At 39.4% G+C, this 20,907-nt stretch overlaps 2 protein-coding genes across 2 annotated transcripts in view; one reads left to right on the top strand and one right to left on the bottom strand.

The window, feature by feature from the left end:
• Positions 1 to 653: 653 nt before the first annotated feature.
• Positions 654 to 20,443, bottom strand: ubxn11 (UBX domain protein 11). Its single transcript, XM_073846513.1, has 13 exons — positions 20,272 to 20,443; positions 11,225 to 11,259; positions 8,712 to 8,828; positions 8,526 to 8,623; positions 8,309 to 8,363; positions 5,566 to 5,648; positions 5,088 to 5,390; positions 4,877 to 4,954; positions 3,080 to 3,230; positions 2,890 to 2,993; positions 2,734 to 2,807; positions 2,488 to 2,625; positions 654 to 1,119 (listed from the first exon to the last, which is right to left on the bottom strand). The coding sequence occupies exons 1-13, from the start codon at positions 20,337 to 20,339 to the stop codon at positions 948 to 950; spliced, it is 1,476 nt and encodes a 491-aa protein (XP_073702614.1). The 5' UTR covers positions 20,340 to 20,443; the 3' UTR covers positions 654 to 947.
• The window catches only part of atp2c1 (ATPase secretory pathway Ca2+ transporting 1), a 45,635-nt gene continuing 36,237 nt past the window's right edge, over positions 11,510 to 20,907 (top strand). Inside the window, exon 1 of the mRNA XM_073846511.1 lies at positions 11,510 to 11,562. Within this exon, the coding sequence (XP_073702612.1) occupies positions 11,539 to 11,562 (24 nt within the window). The 5' untranslated portion in view covers positions 11,510 to 11,538. The remainder of the gene's footprint in view (positions 11,563 to 20,907) is intronic.

Consider the following 20,907-nt stretch of genomic DNA (forward strand, 5'->3'; position numbering starts at 1 on the left):
AAACTTTAGACTTGGACTTGGAAAAAGAACTGTATTAGCAGTTGATTCAATTGTTGTAATTTGAAATGTTTTACTTATCACATTGATTACTTTTATTATTTTAAACCAATTTATTGATGTGTTTGGAGATTTCCTTCCTGATTTACACTACCAGTCAAAAATGTTGGGATTTTTAATGTTATTTACCGTCTATTTTGCTCACCAAGCCTGCATTTATTTGATACAAAGTACAGCAAAAACCGTAACATTTTAAAATGATTTTACCATTTAAAATAACTGCTTTCTAATCAATATTTAAACAGTTGAGTACATTTCAAAACAGTTGAGTATCTTTTTTTCAGGATTCTTTGAGTAAGATTCAAAGATCAGCATTTATCTGAAATAAAATGCTTTTGTAACATACACTACCAAAGTCAGTAGTCAGAATAATTTTTTGGGGGAAAGAAATTATTATTATTATTTATTTTTTTAATTTAAAAAGGATGCTTTAAGTTGATCAAAAGTGATGAAAAAGACATAGTTTACAAAATATTTCTATTTCAGATAAATGCTGTTCTTCTGAACTTTCTATTCATGAAAGAAACCTGAAAAAAAAAAGTTATTTGAGCAGCAAATCAGAAAATTAGAATGATTTCTGAAGGATTGGGGTGATGGTGCTAAAACAGCTTTGAAATCACAGGAATAAATTACATTTTAAAATATATTCAAATAGAAAATGGTTAATTTAAATAGTAACATATACAGTATACAAATAATTCAAAATTGTTTTTGCTGTATTTTGGATCAAATAAATGCAGGCTTGATGAGCAGAAGAGACTTCTTTAAAAAACCCTAAAATCTTATGTGTAATAACTTTTGACTGGTAGTGTATCTTCCAAAAATCCTATATTTGAGACATTAGGAGTCAGCAGTGTTGTAGGATCACTGTGAAAGTGTGTTAACGATGCTCACTCATATGTTCTGTATGTGTCACCACATTGTTTGTGTGGTGAAGCTTGTGGACGGAGAAGCAATGCTGCATTTGGAGTCAGACCACAGGACAGTAGCGTCTGGGTGTCATCATTGTAGCACCGTTGTGGAAATGCACTAATGATGTTATATGGTGCAGCACCCAGTCCTCTGTCGAAAGAGATTTAAATTGTAATCTTACTGAAAAAAAACAACAATTCTGCAGTAATTCTGCCTATGAATATAGACAGCATACATTCATTTTGGGCAAAATAGTGTTAAAGAAATTTCAGCCGAAAACTAAAATTGACTCATTTTCAGGCAATCCAGTATGTAGATGTAGTGTTTGTTTCTTCATCAGAACGGATTTGGAAAAATGTTGCATTACATCACTTGCTCACCAGTGGATCCTCTTCAGTGAATGGGTGCCGTCAGAATGAGTCCAAACAGCTGATAAAAATATTGCAATATTGCTTTCTTCAGTGAAAATGTTTCCTCTGAATCAGGAGAGAAATATGCACAGATCTAAACCAGTTCTAAACGAATGTTTATCTATTTTGAAGGAAGAGGACGACAGGAGATGGACTTTTTCACTGGAAGAAGTGTTATGGATTATGGCCAGAATTTATGGTTTAAAGTTAAAACATCCTAATTTTTTAATGATAGATTTGTTTCTTAGAAATATGCAGCTTTTCACTTCACAAGGCATTAATTGCTGGACTGGAGTCCAGTACAGTATGGATTATTGTGATGTTTTTACCAGCTGTTTGGACTTTAATTTTGACGGCACCCATTCACTGCAGAGGATCCACTGAGGAGAAAATGATTTTATGCTACATTTCTTCAAATCTCTTCTAATAAAAGAAAAAACACTCTACATATATATCTAAGATGGCCTGATAATGAATAATAAAAAAAATCTTTTTAAGTATTTCTTTAGTTTATAAACTTTATTATTGATATATTTCAGTATTTAATTAATTACAAGTACATTTATAATCTACATTTTTAATAATAAATAAGTTGCCTACATATGGAGCGTGTTTGATATTTTAAGGGATTAGTTCATTTCGAGAATAAACATTTCCTGATAATTTACTCACTCCCATGTCATGCAAGATGTTCATGTGTTTCTTTGTCCGTCAAAAAGAAATTAAGGTTTTAGAGGAATACATTCCAGGATTTTTCTCCATATAGTGGACTTCAATGGTGGCCAACGGTTTGAAGATCCAAATTGCAATTTTAATGCAGGGCTCTACATGATCCCAGTCAGGGAATAAGTGTCTTATGTAGTGAAATGATTGATCATTATCTAAAAAAAAAATCATGGGATCATGTAGAGCCCTTTGAAGCTGCATTAAACTGCAGTTTGGACCTTCAACCCATTGACCACCATTGAAGTCCACTATATGGAGAAAAATCCTGGAATGTATTCCTCAAAAACCTTTATCTTTTTAACTAAAGAAAGACATTTTGGATGACAGGAGAGAGAGTAAATTATCAGAATTTTTAATTTTTATAGGTAGTCATATCTCAAACCTTTTCAGGTCCAAATAGTGACGGAGATCTCCAATGGTCTCAGTGAAGTACATTTTCATCATAAACGTTTCCACGCCATCCTCAGACTTCAGTCGTAGTGTGGTGATGTCTTTTGCTGATTGTGTAGAGTCTGTCTCACTGAATCCGTGAATAAGTTAATGATTAAAGTCCAGAACTCAACTTTTATGCTATCTTTAAAAGTTTTTCTGTTTGGTCATGAATTTAAGATGATTAGGATTTTGATACCATTCTCTCAAGGCCTGCAGAGCAGATGTTTCCACAGTTGTTGCCGAGTGACTTTTGACACCATCAGGAAAGCCCTTGACAAAACCAAAGTCAGTTCAGTTGGAAATGTGACTGAATGACCCTAAACAGGACAGACTTAAACAAGAGTGTACTGACCAGTAGATGAGCCTTGATTGAGTCACGTATACTTATCACTTTGCCTTCCTTCACCACATTCTCTGGGAGCTTCCGCAAGAACTGTTCCATTGAGAGCTTTTTGCCTAAATGCCACACAAAATGGCAATTTAAAATCCGTTTTGAAATATAATCCATTAACTGTTAAATCATACCAAAATCATGATCAGACCTGGTATCTGACTGTGTTTTGGTGCTGGGGGACTGGTCTGCTCAGATCTGTCCACCGAATGCCTTCCTGCTCCATCTATAGATTGTCCTCTTCCAGGAAACACAGTCCCTGGTCGCCTAACTATGAACTCCTCATCTCTTTGGTCATGAACCTGTTTAGTGTGGTTTGTGAGAAGGTCTGTGAGAAATCTGAAACAAATCGGCCACTGGGGGGCAATATCGCATTTTTCAAGGATGTAAACGAATGTGCATTAAAGGGTTTTTCGAACATAAAGGCGATATTCATGTCATACAATAGAATTCCTCATTCTGGACAACTTTGCCTCTAGAACCACTGCTGTCAATCAATTGGTTTGTTAAATGATTAAGAAGATGTAAAAAACCACCTGATTCTTTTGTGAACTAGTCCAAGGTACCTTTTGGGAAGCTATAACGGGGTCGTTTAGAAAAGGGGCCTATTCAAATTTACCCAAGTCCTATAAAGCCTAAAGGAAAACTAAAAAAAATCATGAAACTTGCTGAGCACAGGTGACAGGTGATTCTAAACAAGCATGCAATGAAGGCCTCCCAAAGTGAAGTGATGCAGTTGTGTAAGAAAAATATCCAGAATTAAAACTTTTAAAACCGTAATCTCTAGCTTCCGCTAGCTATCGTACATGAGAGTGGTTTTTCCAGCAGATGACTTAAGCTCTGGTGAGAATATGCTAGCCTCATGAGAACCAAGTCTTGTTTACAGCAAAGTAAAACCAGTCTGCTCTTGGCTTATATCAAAATCCTTGTTTTGTACTTCTAATTCGTGACTGGTGTTTTGTTTTGCTCTCTCTTCGCTTCTGCTGATGCTGCCTTCATGTGATATGGGAAAGATGATGCTTTCCACTTGTGAAGTGGAAATTACCAGTGTGTCGTGCTCAGGTGCTTTTGTTGTCGTAGTGAAGAGAAACATGGCGGACTCGCAATTTGTCCTCACAATTTGACCAAATAAAATAACATGAGAAAATTGCCTCCTTCAGAACACTGTACCGCACAGCACCCTACTGGAGGCGAGCCACGACAAGCTAGCATCTTCTCTTAACGGTATTTTTAAAGACAACACTACGTTTAAATAGCGACGTTATTAAAATCCTTTATGCCCCAGCATTATGGGGGCTACAAACTAACCAACTAAACAGCAGAGAACTTTTAACATCATGCAATGCTTATCATTCAGTATAGTTTCGTTGCTGTCCGCCATGTTGAAAGGTCAAAGTTTATCCCATCTCGGCAACTCGGGTATCATAAATTTCGAGCTTTCCAGTGGAAATTACAACGTGAGTGGGTGTTCATGTGCAATTTAGATGTCGGATTTTGGTATTTACCATAATTACGATAGCACATGAAGGCAGCATTACACTACGCCTACGTCATCAGCTGGAACCGTCACACTCTCGTGAAGAATGCCCACCCTCTTCCGTTAGCTGAAGCTGAAGATTATGCTTTATAAAGTTTTGACTATGGATATTTTTCTAAATGCATCAATTCACTTTAGGACACCTTTATTAACCCCCAGAGCCATGTGGAGTTGTATTTATGATGGATGGATGCACTTTATTCGACTTCAAAATCTCAACACCCATTTACTGCCATTATAAAGCTTGGAAGAGTCAGGGCATTTTTTTAATATAACTCCAATTGTATTTGTCTGAAAGAATAAGATGGCTTGAAGGTGAGTATATCATCTTCATTTTTGGGTGAACTATCCCTTTAAATTGACCAAATTAATCATAGGGATGATATAACTGCATTAATCCACAGTCCACACCTGGAAGGGCACACCATTAGGAAACCTTTCCTGAAGCTCAGAAGGAAAAAACCCATCCATCAAGTCTTGCATGCAGTCCTGCAACAAGAAGAGAAAGGAACAATAGATTTGATGATCCATCTAAAGTAAACGGAAGCTGGCTGTGGAAAAGATATGGTGTTTATATAGTCAAACTAAGTGATCTAAGTCCAAAGCAAGAAAACAACTGGACCTGTGTGCTTGGGTCTTGATAGGAGCGGAATGGACCACTGAACATGACAATGCCGTTTCTGTAGAGCCAAAGAGGTATTGAAGACTTCTGTGAAAGTTTGGCTCCACCAGGAATAGCAGTCACATGGGACTCCCCTTCTCCTGCTGCAAAGTTCAGTTCCTGGATGTTCTGCAGGACCAGGTCAAAGTTCATTTTGAAACTCTTGCGTGCATTAGTTGCTCCAGGACGTTGGCTCGTGTTCTTCTGCTCATCGTGTTCTTCATAACTTCCAACCCAGATCATTCCATAATCATTTAGAAACTTCTGTGTGGGTGGGGAAATGGCATTCTGTTGAGTTCAAATAGCTATTTCTGTGTAATTATACAGTCAGGAATCGCCTTTGTTTTGTTTTCTGCATACTATGACGAACATCTGCACACATAACCGGTTCAAAGAAATGTCATCATACAGCTCTCAACAATCACGCAAAGCTGCTCACCTCCATTTCCCACACTTGGTTTTGAAGCTTGAGGCACAATTTAACCAGTTCTTCATCTTGGTTCTCGTTACCTGTCGATTTCTCTAAAGCCAATGACAAACACATTTGTTTAGACAACATTTTATATGACTGCTGAAGTGGTTAATAATGTCTTGATGTTTTACTCTGGGCTTTGTTTTTGTTATTTCACTTTAATAAGTCTCATTAAATTCTTATAAATGTAATGTTGATGAGAATTATCCATCTCAGGCATGGCCAAATATTATTTTTTGTTTAAGTTACAAAAATATATACTTCAAATTATATTTATATTCAGTATTTTATTTATATAAAACATTTTATTTAAATGTTAAATTCCAAAAATTCAACAGTAAATACCTAAAAATTATATTAAATTAAAATCAGCATATATTATATATTGTATTATATTTATTATTATATTTAAATGCATAGATAAATACTTAAACTTATATTATAAGCATATGTTACAGCAATAAATACTTGAAATTATATTAACATTAAAAAATATATTATCAAAATAAGTACAGGTAAATGCATAGATGCTTAAAATGCAACAATAAATGCTTACAATTATATTAAAACACCATACATTACAACTATAAATACTTATTTATATTATATTTTATTTTACAATATAAATGCAAAGATAAATACTTTAAATTAGAAACATGTTACATCAATAAATACTTAAAATGATATTGTTTTAAAAATTATATATCTTATTTAATAAAATCAATACTGATACATGTTTAAATACTAAAAAAACAAAACTTAAAATGCTTAAAATTATATTATTAAAATCACCATACAGCACAACTATAAACACTTAGATTTTGAATTATATTATACTACATTATATTGCATTATTTTTTTGCATAGATACTTAAAATTATAGGCATATATTACAAAAATAGTTTATTAAAATTAGTACAGATAAATGTTTAAATACTTAAAATGCAGAATAAATGCTCAAAATTATATTATAATCATAATACTTTGCAACTACAAATAGTTTATATTATATAAAAGCATAAATACATACTTGAAATTCGAAGTATATATAAATACTGAAAATTATATTATTAGCATATATTACAGCAATAAAATATATTAACATTAAAAACATTTTATTTATTAAAATCAGTACAGATAAATACTTAAAATGCAACAATTAAGGCTTACAATTATATTAAAATCATCATACATTACAACTATAAATATTTACAATTTATATTATATATAAATGTATAGATAAATACTTTATATTATACGCATGTATTACAGCAATAAAATACTTAATTATATTAAAAATAAATCTTATTTATTAAAATCAGGACAGATAAATATTTAAATACCTAAAATGCAACAATAAATTCTTAATATTATATTATTAAAATCACCATACATTACAACTATAAATACTTTGGATTTGGATTGTATTAAATTATATTATATAAACTAGGGGTGGGCATAGATTAATTTTTTTAATCTAGATTAATCTAGATTAAATCTTGGAATTAATCTAGATTAATCTAGATTAAAATGGCTAATTTGAATTCTGCTGAAGGCATTCAGAATATGTGTGCTACCCAAATAATGACTAAAAGTAAGTCTTTGAGAATGGATCATAAAGCTCATAAGCTGTTCTATGATAATTTGTCGATGAAAATAAATTATGTTCAATTAGATGTACTTGTGTTTACTAACTAACTAACACTGAAATAATTTTTTCTACCTATTAGATTGTTTTTTTTAAAGTCAACACCTACCCAACCCATTACATGTTACACCGTACTTTTATTTTGACAGGTTGCCATGAAGTTTCTGTGTATACAGTATGATATGATGCTAGTTTTCTCAAATGAAACGGTAAAAGTGACACTCACAGCAGTTTGGGAGATTGAGTTTATCTGTTCATGTGAGATGCAAATGCCAAAAATTAGCGGGAGCGTCACGTGTGTTTCAGTATGCGTGTAGTAAAAGCTCGTCTCCGCAATGCATACAGCTAGGCAAACGGAACATATCGGATTCATATTAAAACGGTCTTTTTGCATTTCAGTTTTCACAGACACTAGTCCATATCGCGATTTGAATTAAGTGACAGACCAACATTTGATTTATGAATCCAAAAAACGACGAATTTACTTGGCATTTCGCGCTATAGTAGATTCGGTTTTTATGAATGGAGGACGACGCGATCCCGTCTGTGTTTTGGCGGAGGAGACTTAAACGCGCGACCATATTAGTCTTCGGTTTACATCCGCGTTAAACTATCAAGGTGAAAGTCATCATAGCTTGCGTAGTTTAGACCCAGCTCCCAACCCAAATTTGAGAATAGATTAACGGCGATATTTTTTTTATCGCACGATAAGAGTTTCACGTTAACGCAGCACGTTAACGCCGATAACGGCCCACCACTAATATAAACGCATACATAAATACTTAAAATTATAAGCATATATTACAGCAATAATTAAAATGCAACAATAAATGCTTGTATATTATATTACTAAAATCTCAACATAGATGTAAAGTTTAAATAATACATGATTATCTTTCTATCATTACAACAATGAGGACTAGGAAATTTAAAAGATTTAAAATCGAATAATAACAAAGTGTTTTCCTTATGGATTCTTACTCATCTTTTTCTATTTCTATCATGCTAACTCAGTCTTTATATGCAATTTTAACTCCTATTTGTTTGACAAATAATAATTACCTTTTGCCTCTTGCAAAATATTCAGTTTTTCTTCCAGAACTGCTATTCGTCTTGCCTTGGGCAGGAAATGTAAGGAAATTAAGTGCTTACGCCACATGACACCTAAAAAAATGATATCAGCTATGCACCTGAAGACATCTGACATAACACTGATAATTGTAAACACAAATTTACATGCTTAAACTATACAGTAAATCAGATGTAAGAAGCATCTTACCTTTTGCTCAATATCCACAGCCTGAGTTTTCACCTTTCTCTCAAGCTGAACGATCTTCTGCATCATACTTGACATCAGTTCGAAATCACTCGGCGGAGCTGCGACACATTTACAGATAATTTAGGAAACACCATACTTAATGTTTTGATAAAAACATCTTTTAATTGGTCCATTCAGTCACAATACCTTCTTTTGCCTTCTTCTTTTGCACAACCTTTGATCTTACAGTCGAAAGACTGTCCGTGATGTGTGGCACGTGCTGGTTTTGTGGAAAAATTTCTCTGAATAGTTCAGCTTCATAGTCTGAAACAGCAAAATTTATACTTTTAATTTCCGTGATACTTATAAGATCCATTTCTTGACATATTCTGTTCTCTGTGCACTTTCTATATGTAACCCTGGAACAAAAACAGTCTTAAGTAGCACAGGTATATTTGTAGAAACGGCCAAAAATACATTGTATGGATCAAAATAATCGAAGATACGAAGATTTTGTAAATTTCCTATCATAATAATATAAAAACTTATTTTTTGATTAGTAATATGCATGGCTAAGAACTTCATTTGGACAGCTTTAAAGGCAATTTTCTCAGTATTTATCCTTGTTGCACTGGTGCGCCTTTTTTTCTTAGGTGCACCAGCACAAAAGTTAGGTACACCCAAATTTTTGACCGCATCGCATTGAACACAGTAGTTTTACAAGTTCACTTTTCTTTTTTTAATCGCTGTCCATATAGGCAATATTGACTTGTAAATAGTGTTGTTTTTAGTGGCCGGTTTTAATTTTACTTTTAGTGTGAAGCTGTCATTTTTTAATTAGTTTTAGTCACGTTCATTTTTTTTTAGTCTAGTCAAGTTTTAGTCAACTAAAAGTCTGAGCATTTTAGTCAGAATTATCCATGACTATTTTCCTCTAGTTTTAGTCAATAAAAATTGTATTTTAGTCTCTTTTTTTTCTTTTTTATAAGATTATTTACAGATTAATTCATTTATACCTTGTGTAATTAAAATGATGTTTCATAGCACAAGTTGATTTATTTTATGAAACTGTCCAAAAATCGCTTGGACATCCGAGACGCAAAGATGTGGAGAAAAAAAAGTTTCAAGTAATAAATGATACAGTTGATGGGAAAGCCTCTGTGCTTTGAAAAGCTTAATTTTCCCATCACTACTAAAAAGTGCAAATAAAATGTGTGTGTCGTTTCTTCTTTTTCTCCCAAAGATGAACCCCGGCTGGCTGGTCATCGGTCCCTTTATCTGTGTCAGACTTAACTTTGTTTGTAGTCGTCTTCTAGATAATGCCACGAGTGGGGCTTTATTTAAACTTTATTTAAATTTTCAAATTTCTCTGGCTCTGGCTCGGACTCTAATGTGGCTCATTATCTAATGTTGTCTCTGGACCAGGGCTTGACGTAACCTGGGAGGTTGATGGCTCCGTGTCAGAGCATTGGTTACGATTTTCGGACGGATCAGGAACTTAAAATTCAGGAGCACAGTCAAAACTTCAGGAGTACATTCTAAATAATAATCAAAAAATCTGATGAAAAATTTGCCTTCCCATTACGAGGTGATATTTGACTCCTTAAAGTGATTTACAGGGGAATTTTGTTTTTACCTTTTCATGTTTAATGAGGCTCAGAGGTGGCATGAGTTATTGAGATTATTGTTTTGAATATAACATTTTGAATACAGAAACATTAAATGATTTTAATCACTGAAAAGGTCTGCCAGCAGGTGGTGGCAAGACACTGATTTAATTACTGAATCATATCATTTATTTGATTCTTTCGAACAGCTGGTTCATTCAGGAATAAAGGAAGTCACTGTCTTTATGAACGGGAAATTGAATCATTTGACTATATTTGTTTAAAAACGCACGTTCATTCATAAACCAAACATCGCTGTGTTTGAGTGGAGATGCGCAGCGGCTCGGTTGTGACTTGTTTCAGATTACTTCTGATGACGAAATAGAGCAAAATCACAATAGTGTTGTAGTCAGACAAAGTCACTTAATAATAACTTGTTTATTTAACTGCTGTATTAAATCAATATCTCATTTACAAACTCCCCTACTAAATTATTAAAAGCTGTCACTCATCTTAGTTCGCAATCTCACAAAGCTCTATTAGAATCAACAAAGCTCTCTATACTCTTATATACACTTTGTTTATGAAAGGATTTGTGAGCCATGTCTGTGATACATTACTCAACGCAGCAAAAACACGTAGCTTTGAAGCTCCTCTGAGCGCAAATACAAATATGCTGATCGGTTGCTCCTAAATATTTTTTCATATTCGCACATAGTATTTATTTATTTTTTGCCCTCAAAAGGCTGGTCGCAGATTCTGTTTAGTCGCACCATTGAGAAATTCGGTCGCACTCTAGAGCCCTGTAGATTTTCAAATAGTTGTATCTCGGCCATATATTGTCCTTTCATAACAAACCATACTTCAATGGAAATCGTATTTATTCAGCTAAAACAAGACTGGTTTTGTGTTCTAGGCTTACATATTATAGCTTTATGTCCCATATGCTTTCATATTCCAGCACTGTGTGAATGGAAACCTGCCATTCATCTAATCCGTAATGCATGGCGTTAGAAAAGCAGCTCAAACTGTTCTGACTCTTGACATTTATCTTGACATTTTATCCGCTTGTTAGAACAGATGGGAAAACTGTAAAATGTCTGTAAGTCTTACCAGTGTCTGACCTTTCTTTGTAAGGCTTTCTTTCCCTAGATCACAAAAACAGATACGACATCCGATTATTTCAAAGATTGTCTCGGTCATTCTTGTAATGCAGTGTCTTTGAGTTCTAAAACTTTAAAAGAAATCAATAATTGCATTGACATTTAAAGGTACACTGCAGAAATTTTCAGACACTTTTTGTAAACACAACATCCACACTTGTCCCCTCCTCATGGGAGGAACAGCACCAAAAGCACACCGCCCTGCCTGACGTGACATCAGTTTGCAGAGCACACACAGCCCAACCGACTCGAGAGACTGCCGGCATGAAGATGAGTGAGGATGTTGAGGTATTTTACAAATATTTTTCAAATACTGTTTATCATGCATATAATTTTTTTCTTTATCTGTATGAACAGTTAACACTGATAGTTGGATGACTGGCTGTAACTTGCCAGCAAGTTTAGCTATCTTCAATCTAGCTCACTAGTAAACAGTATTTACGTGTCATAAAAAAATCACAATGACTTGTAATCTGTTGAGTTACAGATGACGGGCAATGGTAGACAATAAAGTCCTGGCCTCACCTGTGCCGTGTGCCATTATTGGCTGAGGGTGACACACCCAGTGGCCAAAGGTCGCAGAACAAAAACATACTGAGCACAGCAATGCAAGAATGTAAAAATAAGAACATACAGGGCAGTGTCTCTGTTTTCACAAATACCACATGCTTTTAGTGGATTACAGTGCTGGGTAGACTAAAACAAATTACTGTAGTTTTAGTTAAATTTTTGTAATTTTAACATGTTATGTATTTATTTGGGCTGTCAGTCATAAGTTTTTGAACAGTAATATTTTTAAGACTTTAAGAAGTCTCTTTTGCTCACCAAGCCTGCATTTATTTGGCCCAAAATATTGTAAAATATTTTTACTATTTAAAATAGCTGATTTCTATTTGAATATATTTTAAAATGTAATTTATTCCTGTGATCAAAGTAAAATTTTCAACATCATTACTCCAGTCTTCAGTGTCACGTGATCCTTTAGAAATCATTCTAATATGCTGATTTGCTGTTCAAGAAACATTTTTATTATTATAAAGATTTAATACAGTTGAGTACATTTTTCCAGGATTCTTTGATGAATAGAAAGAATTAAAGATCAGCATTTATCTGAAATAAAAAGCTTTTGTAACACGCTATACCATTCAAAAGCTTGGAGTTAGTATGATTTTATTTTTCTAGGCAAAGAAATGATAGAAATGAATACTTTTATTTAGCAGGGATGCTTTAAATTAATCAAAAGCGATGATAAAGACATTTATAATGTAACAAAAGATTTCCATTTCAGATAAATGCTGTTCTTCTGAACTTTCTATTCATCAAGCAAACCTGAAAAAGCTATTTTCAACATAAATGTTTTTTGAGCAGCAAATCAGAGTATTAGAATGCTTTCTAAAGGATCGTGTGCGTGGAGCAATGCTAAAAATTCAGCTTTGAAACCAGAGGAATAAATTACATTTTTAAAATATATTCAAATAGAAAACTGTTATTTGAAATAGTAAAAATATTTCAATTGTTTTTTTTTACTGTTTTTGCTGTACTTTGGATTAAATAAGTGCAGGATTGGTGAACAGAAGAGACATTCAACATCTTTTGACTGGTTGTGTACTTTGAACTTTATTAATTAGATTTTGATTATTTACACAATTTAAAGAAAAAATTAAGGTCAAATTAAAGTTTATTTAATTGGTAAACACATTTGAATAAATTCTTGATATCATGCAGATTTCTGTAATTTTATGCAGTGGGTGGAAAGTTTTAAATTTATTGCTAATACATGTTTCATTACAAAACATTATGTAACTTCCGATGTTTAATCCAACATATGATTGGATACAAAGGTCTAGTATTTATATTTATATTATGATGTTTATATGAGATATATTACATACAAAACATATTATTATTACAAAATATTTGACTGTATTAGTCTGGACCCACAATATTATGAATTGGGTTACGAATGTGGTACTACTGATATGGTATTCTGAAAAGATACAAACATGTCATTTCTAGCACAATGCATTTCATTTTTTCAGTGTCGCAGCTATTCATAGCAGATGTGCATGCTTATGGCTTAGTATTTTTCATTATTTAAAGTATTAGTTCTTTCAGAATTAATGTTTCCTTATAATTTACTCACCCCATGTCATCCAAGATGTTCACATCTTTCTTTCTTCAGTCGCAAAGAAATTAACATTTTTGAGGAAAACATTCCTGGATTTTTCTCTATATAGTGGTTTTATATTTATATATCTACATGAGCACAACCGAGAAATAAGGGTCTTATTTAGAAAAACAATTGGTCATTTTCTTAAAAAAAAAAAAAAAAGTATATACTTTTAATCACAAATGTTGGTCTTACGCATTACATAATCACACACGCAATGTAGGCTGAAGTACCAACCCATTGTTTACAAAGGGAACATGCAAAGAAAGTCAAAGGCCCTTTACAATATAAGGTAAAACAATAATGTTGGACGATTTTAAAGTTGGAGGAGAAAATGAGACGGAGTTTAGGGTAGGCTACTTTTTTGAACCGGAGCACACAGAGGAAGAACGTACTCGGTTACTAACGTAACCTCGGTTCTCTCAGAGAGGGAACGAGTACTGCGTAAGCTAGCTTACGCTTGGGGAAAATCCTTTCCGCGAGAGATATTGAAGCTAAAAAATTATCCTTAATTTTGTATTAATGTAAAACGCGTTGCCGCAGTGAGCAGACATAGGCGAGGCGTATTGCTTGCCTATTGGCTGCTCTGCAGCAACTGCAGCACCTATCGAGCGAGGCTTGGCGCGAAACCAGCTCCAATGAGAGCCTTTCGCGCCTAATACGTCATCTCCCGCCGAAAGTGGCGTGATCCAAGCCTATAAATATCGCTCGAAGGTAGCTACACTCTGGTTTTTTCATCATAAAAGCGCCCAGAGCACGCGCTTGCACGGCAAGGTACGCAGTACTCGTTCCCTCTCTGAGAGAACCGAGGTTACGTTAGTAACCGAGTACGTTCTCTTACGAGAGGTCTCTCGTACTGCGTAAGCTAGCTTACGCTTGGGGACCCCATGTAAAACGCCGTGCATGCCAAGATCTGATACCATAGACCCGAGGGCGAATAGCCCGGGGTTCATATAGTGTTTGAACGTGCTTGAACATATAAGGGGATTAGGACCCTATAAACACTGGCTCCTGGTATATCCAGGCAGGTAAACGACCTGGATAAACTTGGAACATGGGTCTAGATATCTGTTAATATCTAGACCGATAGCAACTTGGCCTGTAGGGCGGGAACCTCCAAGTTGTAGAATCTTATGAATGTAGACGGAGAGGCCCAGCCTGCCGCCGTACAAATGTCTTGCAAGTTAATTCCACTCGACCAAGCCCACGACGAGGCCACGCCCCTCGTGGAATGTGCTCTGCCACCCAGCGGGCATCGCATGCCCTTGGACTCGTACGCCAGTGCAATAGCATCCACTATCCATCTGGATAAAGTCTGTTTTGACGCAGCCATTCCTTTAGAATGCCCGTAAAACGAGACGAACAGCTGTTCTGTCTGTCTAAAAGCAGACGTGCGAGACACATAGACTCTTAGCGCTCTAACTGGACATAAGAGTCTCGCGTCAGCCTCATCATCCCCAACCGGCAGAGCAGACAGTGCGATGACCTGTGCTCTAAACGGTGTGTTAATAGACTTTGGCACATATCCATGCTTGGGTTTGAGTATAACTTTAGAGTCGTTAGGTCCAAACTCCATGCATGTCGCGCCCACGGAGAGCGCATGCAAATCTCCTACGCGCTTCACTGAAGCGAGCGCTAGGAGGAATATAGCCTTAAGAGACAGATATTTTAATTCAGCCGCCTGTAGTGGTTCGAATGGTCCGCCCTTCATAGCGTCCAGCACCACAGAAAGGTCCCAAGTTGGGACTGAAGGCGGTCTGGGTGGATTTAATCTCTTAGCTCCCCTAAGGAAGCGTATGATTAAATCGTTCCTCCCTATTGACTGACCTAGCGTTGTCCTCGAGAACGCTGCTATGGCCGCCACATAAACTTTGAGCGTGGACGGGGACCTGCCCTTGTCCAGCAGCTCTTGTAGGAAGGAAAGTACATCTGTCACTCCACAGTCTGTGGGTGAAGATCCGCGGGCTGTGCACCAGTCCGCAAATATCGACCACTTCGAGGCATAGAGCCGTCTAGTAGATGGCGCCCTAGCCTGTGTGATCGTTGATATCACTCCTGTGGGGAGTTCATCATATATTCCCTGGTGACCCATACATGAAGGGACCACAGCTCGGGGTGAGGGTGCCAAATCGCGCCGCCCGCCTGCGAGAGGAGGTCTCTCCTCACAGGTATTGGCCACGGTGCGATGCTCGTCATCTGCATCAGCGCTGGGAACCAAGGCTGGTTCCCCCAAAACGGCGCTATTAGCAGTATTGCACACCCTTCCTCCTTCACCCTCTCTATCACCTGAGGTAGGAGAGAGACTGGGGGAAAAGCATAAAGAGGACGGCGGGGCCACGCATGTGCTAGCGCGTCCTTGGCTTTGGAAAAGAATTCTAGACAATGAGCGTTGTCCTGAGATGCAAATAGATCTATCTCAGCTCTGCCGAATGTTTTCCATAATAGCTGCACCGTCTGAGGGTGCAGCGACCATTCGCCCGCCGGAACATTGTTCCTGGACAGTCTGTCTGGTCCTACATTTAGGGTCCCCCGCACGTGCGCTGCCCTCAGCGAGCGCAGGTTGCGATGAGCCCATACCAGAAGGCGTTCTGCAAGTGCATGTAGTTTTCTGGACCTGAGACCGCCCTGGCGATTTATGTAAGCCACTACCGATATGTTGTCGGAGCGGACTAATACATGACTTCCTTTCAATAAAGGAAGAAAATATGTCAGCGCATTCTCTACTGCCATCATTTCGAGGCAGTTGATATGCAGCGATTTCTCGCGTTCTGACCACTGGCCGAACGACGGTCTGCCGTCTAGGAGCGCTCCCCATCCCGAGGTGGACGCGTCCGTGGACACTACTTTCACCTTCGAGGGTCTCTCTAGAGTGACACCTGTTTGGTACCAGCCGGCTGTTCTCCACGGCATCAGGGCTGTAACGCATCTCTGATTGATCGTGAGACGGAGTCGACCGGACGCCCACGCTTGGTGCGGCACTCGCGCTCTCAGCCAGAACTGCAGTGGGCGCATGCAGAGCATCCCTAACTGTAGAACTGATGATGCTGACGCCATAAGACCTAACACTCTTTGAAAGGTTTTGAGCGGGGCAGACGCACTGCAGCAGAGCGCGCTCACTGCTCTCTGAATGTTCAGCGCGCGCTCTTGCGTTAGCTTCGCTGTCATTGACTGCGAATCCAGTTCTATGCCCAGGAAGGAGATATTCTGGCTGGGGTTCAGCGAGCTTTTCTCCCAGTTTACTTTCAAACCCAAATTCTCGAGGTGATCGAGTAACATGGTCGTGTGTTCCCTGAGCATTGAGCGAGATTGCGCTAAAATCAGCCAATCGTCCAAATAATTCAGTATTCGCACTCCCTTCAGTCTGAGCGGGGCGAGCGCTGCGTCCATGCACTTCGTAAACGTACGGGGTGCTAGGGACAAACCGAATGGTAGGACTGTGTACTGATAAGCTTGGCCCTCGAAGGCGAATCTCAAAAATCGCCTGTGACGCGACGCTATCTGTATTTGAAAATACGCGTCTTTCAGATCCACTGACACAAACCAGTCTCCTCGGCACACTTGTGCGAGGATTTTCTTGGTTGTGAGCATTCTGAACTTTCGCTTCACTAGCGCTTTGTTCAGTTGCCTTAGATCTAGTGGTCACTTCGGCTCGTAGCAGGTGTGCTGCATCTGCCTTTATCGTGGTCTCGACGCGCGCCGTGTAACGGCGAGGGCGTCGTCGAAACTGGAGCGAATAGCCTCTCTTTATAATGTCCAGCACCCATTTTGAGACCCCTGGGAGTTTTTCCCATGCATCTATCATGTAATGCGAGGGGGTGGGTGCGAAGCGCGCTCCGATCTGTTACTAACGGAGCCGCTTCGGTGTCTGTGACATGCAAGGCTCGGGGTACGCTGACCGCGGGGACTGCTTTCTCTGTGTGTATGTGTGGTTGCGTGGTAACGGCACATTTAACACACTCGATGCAGCTTTAAGCCGCGTAGACTGGGCGTCGTCCGGTTTACAGAAACCGTAAGACCTGCCTGATGTAATATGTGTGGGCACTCTGAGGTGGGCACATATAAAACATGCGAAGTCGGTGAAACTGTAGCGAATAGCCTCCTTTAATAATGTCCAGCACCCATTGTGAAACCCCTGGGAGCTTTTCCCATGCATTTACCTGTAACGCAAGGGGGTAGGTGCGATGCGCGCTCCGATCTGTCAACAACGGAGTCGCTTCGGTGCGTTGTGACGCACGAGTGACTGTGACATTCGAGGCTCGGGGTACACTGACCGCGGGGACTGCTATCTTTGTGTGTATATATGGTTGCGTAGTAACGGGCACATTCAACACACTCAGCGCAGCCTTTAGCCGTGTAGACGGGGCGTCGTCCGGTTCGTTTTTACAGAAACCGTAAGACCTGCCTGATGTGATATGTGTGGGCACTCTAGGGTGGGCACATTTATCACATGCGAAGCGCAGCCGATTCGGGTCGACTTTATGTGCGCGGGTTTTGTATGACAGGATGTGCTCATGTGTATGTGCATGCGAGCTACACACAAAACACCTTCGGCTATGGCCGGAACACCCGAAAATACACTCCTTTGAGGATTTAATTGGGTAGCCGTGAGAACGGCTCTTGAGTGCAGACAAGCAGGCTGCAGCGCCGGCTTGATGACTGCGGATAACGCTGGAACAGCCACATTTCTTGGAGCTGAGAGAGCGAATACTTTCGGTGGGAGTCTGGCAGCCGCGGGACTCGCGCACCGGCGTTCAACACTCCAAACAGCGTTCGCCTGCATAGAGCGAACGCACTCCTGGTTTCGTTTTTACAGAAACCGGTTGACGTGCATAATGAGGTGTCTGTGAGCACTGTGAAGCGGGCACATTTAACACTCCAAGACAACGTTCGCCTGCATAGAGCGGATGCACTGTTGGTTTCGTTTTAACAGAAACCGGTTGACGTGCATAATGAGGTGTCTGTGAGCACTGTGAAGCGGGCACATTTAACATCCCAAAGCATAGAGTTAATGCACTGTTGGTTTCGTTTTTACAGAAACCAACAGTGCATAATGTGGTGTTTGTGGGCACTGTGAAGCGGGCACATTTACCACGTGTGACGCGCAATCGATCTGAGTCGATTTATGTGCGCTGTGTTTGTGTGTAGAGATGAGCACTGGTTAGTGGGCATATTCATACGACACATGAAACACCATCGGCCGTGGCCGGGACACCAGATAATACACTTTATTGGGGGTATATCTGTGTAGCCGTGGGAACGACTTTTGTGTGCAGGCAAACGGGCGACGGAGCCGGTTTGTTGGCTGCAGAAAACACTGGAACAGTCACATTTCCTGGAACTGGACGAGCGAATAACTTTGGTGGGGGTCCGGCAACCGCGGGACTCGTACACTGTCGTTTTCCCAGATGTGCTAGGACGATTTCGGAGGCTCAGGTTTCAACTCAATCCTGGGCCGCGGGCCGCGTCTGGCGGGGCGGCGGCCAGACGAGAAAAACGTCAGAAAGCGTTAACCACGGGTGCCTCTCAGCAACGGTGAGAGACCATGTTACGCAGCGCTGACGCGGCTAGGCGGCGGCGAGAGCGCGGCGAAGCAGGTTTGACGTCTGACGGCAAGCTTTAGAGGGGAGGGCCGACTTAGCACGCCGTCCAGCGGAGGGCAGACATAAGTGGGCTGCTATCGCCTCTTCTGAGCAGCATGCGCGTTCCCGCTTTGGCGGGAAACGGAAATCCTCTTCCTCCTTCATGGCCCCCCTCGTCACCGGCGTCGATGGAAGCGGTGGCATACAGCGGCCGCTTTACGTCCGGAACAGAGGCTGACGAGGTCGATGAAGCAGGCGGGCGAACCGGCGAGCTTTGTCGGCTGGAGGAAGGGTCCGGGGCCCGCTGGGCACAGCGCTTTTTACGGCGCGACACCGCGCGGGCGGGGGAGCAGTCTCAGTGAAGAAGGCAAGGCAAGTCCTCAGAGTCGCCATTGGCATCTGCACGAGCCGTATGAAAGCATCTTTAAAAAGACACTTTGCTCTCTTAGAGAAACAGTGTGTATCGCAGCGGCGACACACACTGTAGATTATAAAGGTTTATAAAGGATATAGGCGCCGGAAAGCGCAGCAGGAAGGCACGGAAGGCGGCGTGGCCAGCAGTTCCAATGGCTCGTCCCGCTGAGATGCTTGCAGTCGACGGCGGCTTCTTCTCCGGCTCCAGCGATGCGTGAGCTTCGCTTGAAGGATGAAAAAATCAGAGTGTAGCTACCTTCGAGCGATATTTATAGGCTTGGATCACGCCACTTTCGGCGGGAGATGACGTATTAGGCGCGAAAGGCTCTCATTGGAGCTGGTTTCGCGCCAAGCCTCGCTCGATAGGTGCTGCAGTTGCTGCAGAGCAGCCAATAGGCAAGCAATACGCCTCGCCTATGTCTGCTCACTGCGGCAACGCGTTTTACATTAATACAAAATTAAGGATAATTTTTTAGCTTCAATATCTCTCGCGGAAAGGATTTTCCCCAAGCGTAAGCTAGCTTACGCAGTACGAGAGACCTCTCGTAAGAGAACTAACCGCATATATGACCTTTCCAACATGATATCTGTGTGCATGGCAGAGCTAGTGCAAGACCAGCATTTGTGGTTAAAAAGCATATACTCTTTTTGGATTGAAGTCCATTATATGGGTAAAAATCCTGGAATGTTTTCCTCATAAAACTTAAATTACTTTGCGACCGAAGAAAGAAAGACATGAACATCTAGGATGACGTGTATCTGAGTAAATTATCAGGAAATTGTTATTCTTGAAGGGACCTAATCCTTTAACATTTGCATTTTGTTGGAACTTACCCATCACTCTGAATGTCTGGTAGAGGAGCTCGTTTGTTCTTCCTCAGGGTTGACAGCGGTGAGCTCATGTTTCCAACAGCAGAAGTTTATTTGCTACTAATGAAGATCACGTCATCTAGAATGCAGAATATCCCCAACACACAATTCAAAAAATTCAAAACACAAGGATATAACTCTTTCTAATTTCTAAGCACACAATCTATTTACTTTAAATGCTCGTGAAAGGCCTACAGTTTATCGGGTTTCTGTGTTTAACTAAGTTTGTTTTCAGTTCTGGGATGTTTGTTTGAATAGTTGTCATTGGTAACGAAAAAGCACCACTTATTCAGAGCTGTGTCACTCCACTAGACGGCGCTGCGGATCTGTCATAAAGCATCTTGGTTTGATACAGGGAAGACCAGATGAAGTAACACCATCACTTTAGACCACTTAAATTTGCAGATGAAAATAGGAATAATGGGCTAAATCAAAGTTTGAAACGCATAGCACTGGACAAATATAACAACAAATGCAGTGGCAATGTTGTTATCCCTGCTGGAAAAAACAAACAGCTAATACCAGCCTAGGCTGGTTGGCTGGACTAAGCTGGTTTAGGCTGGAAGTAGCTGGTTTTAGCTGGTCTCCCAGCCTGACCAG

The sequence above is a fragment of the Garra rufa genome, chromosome 9 (assembly GCF_049309525.1).
Source record: "Garra rufa chromosome 9, GarRuf1.0, whole genome shotgun sequence".
Classification (NCBI taxonomy): Eukaryota; Metazoa; Chordata; class Actinopteri; order Cypriniformes; family Cyprinidae; genus Garra; species Garra rufa.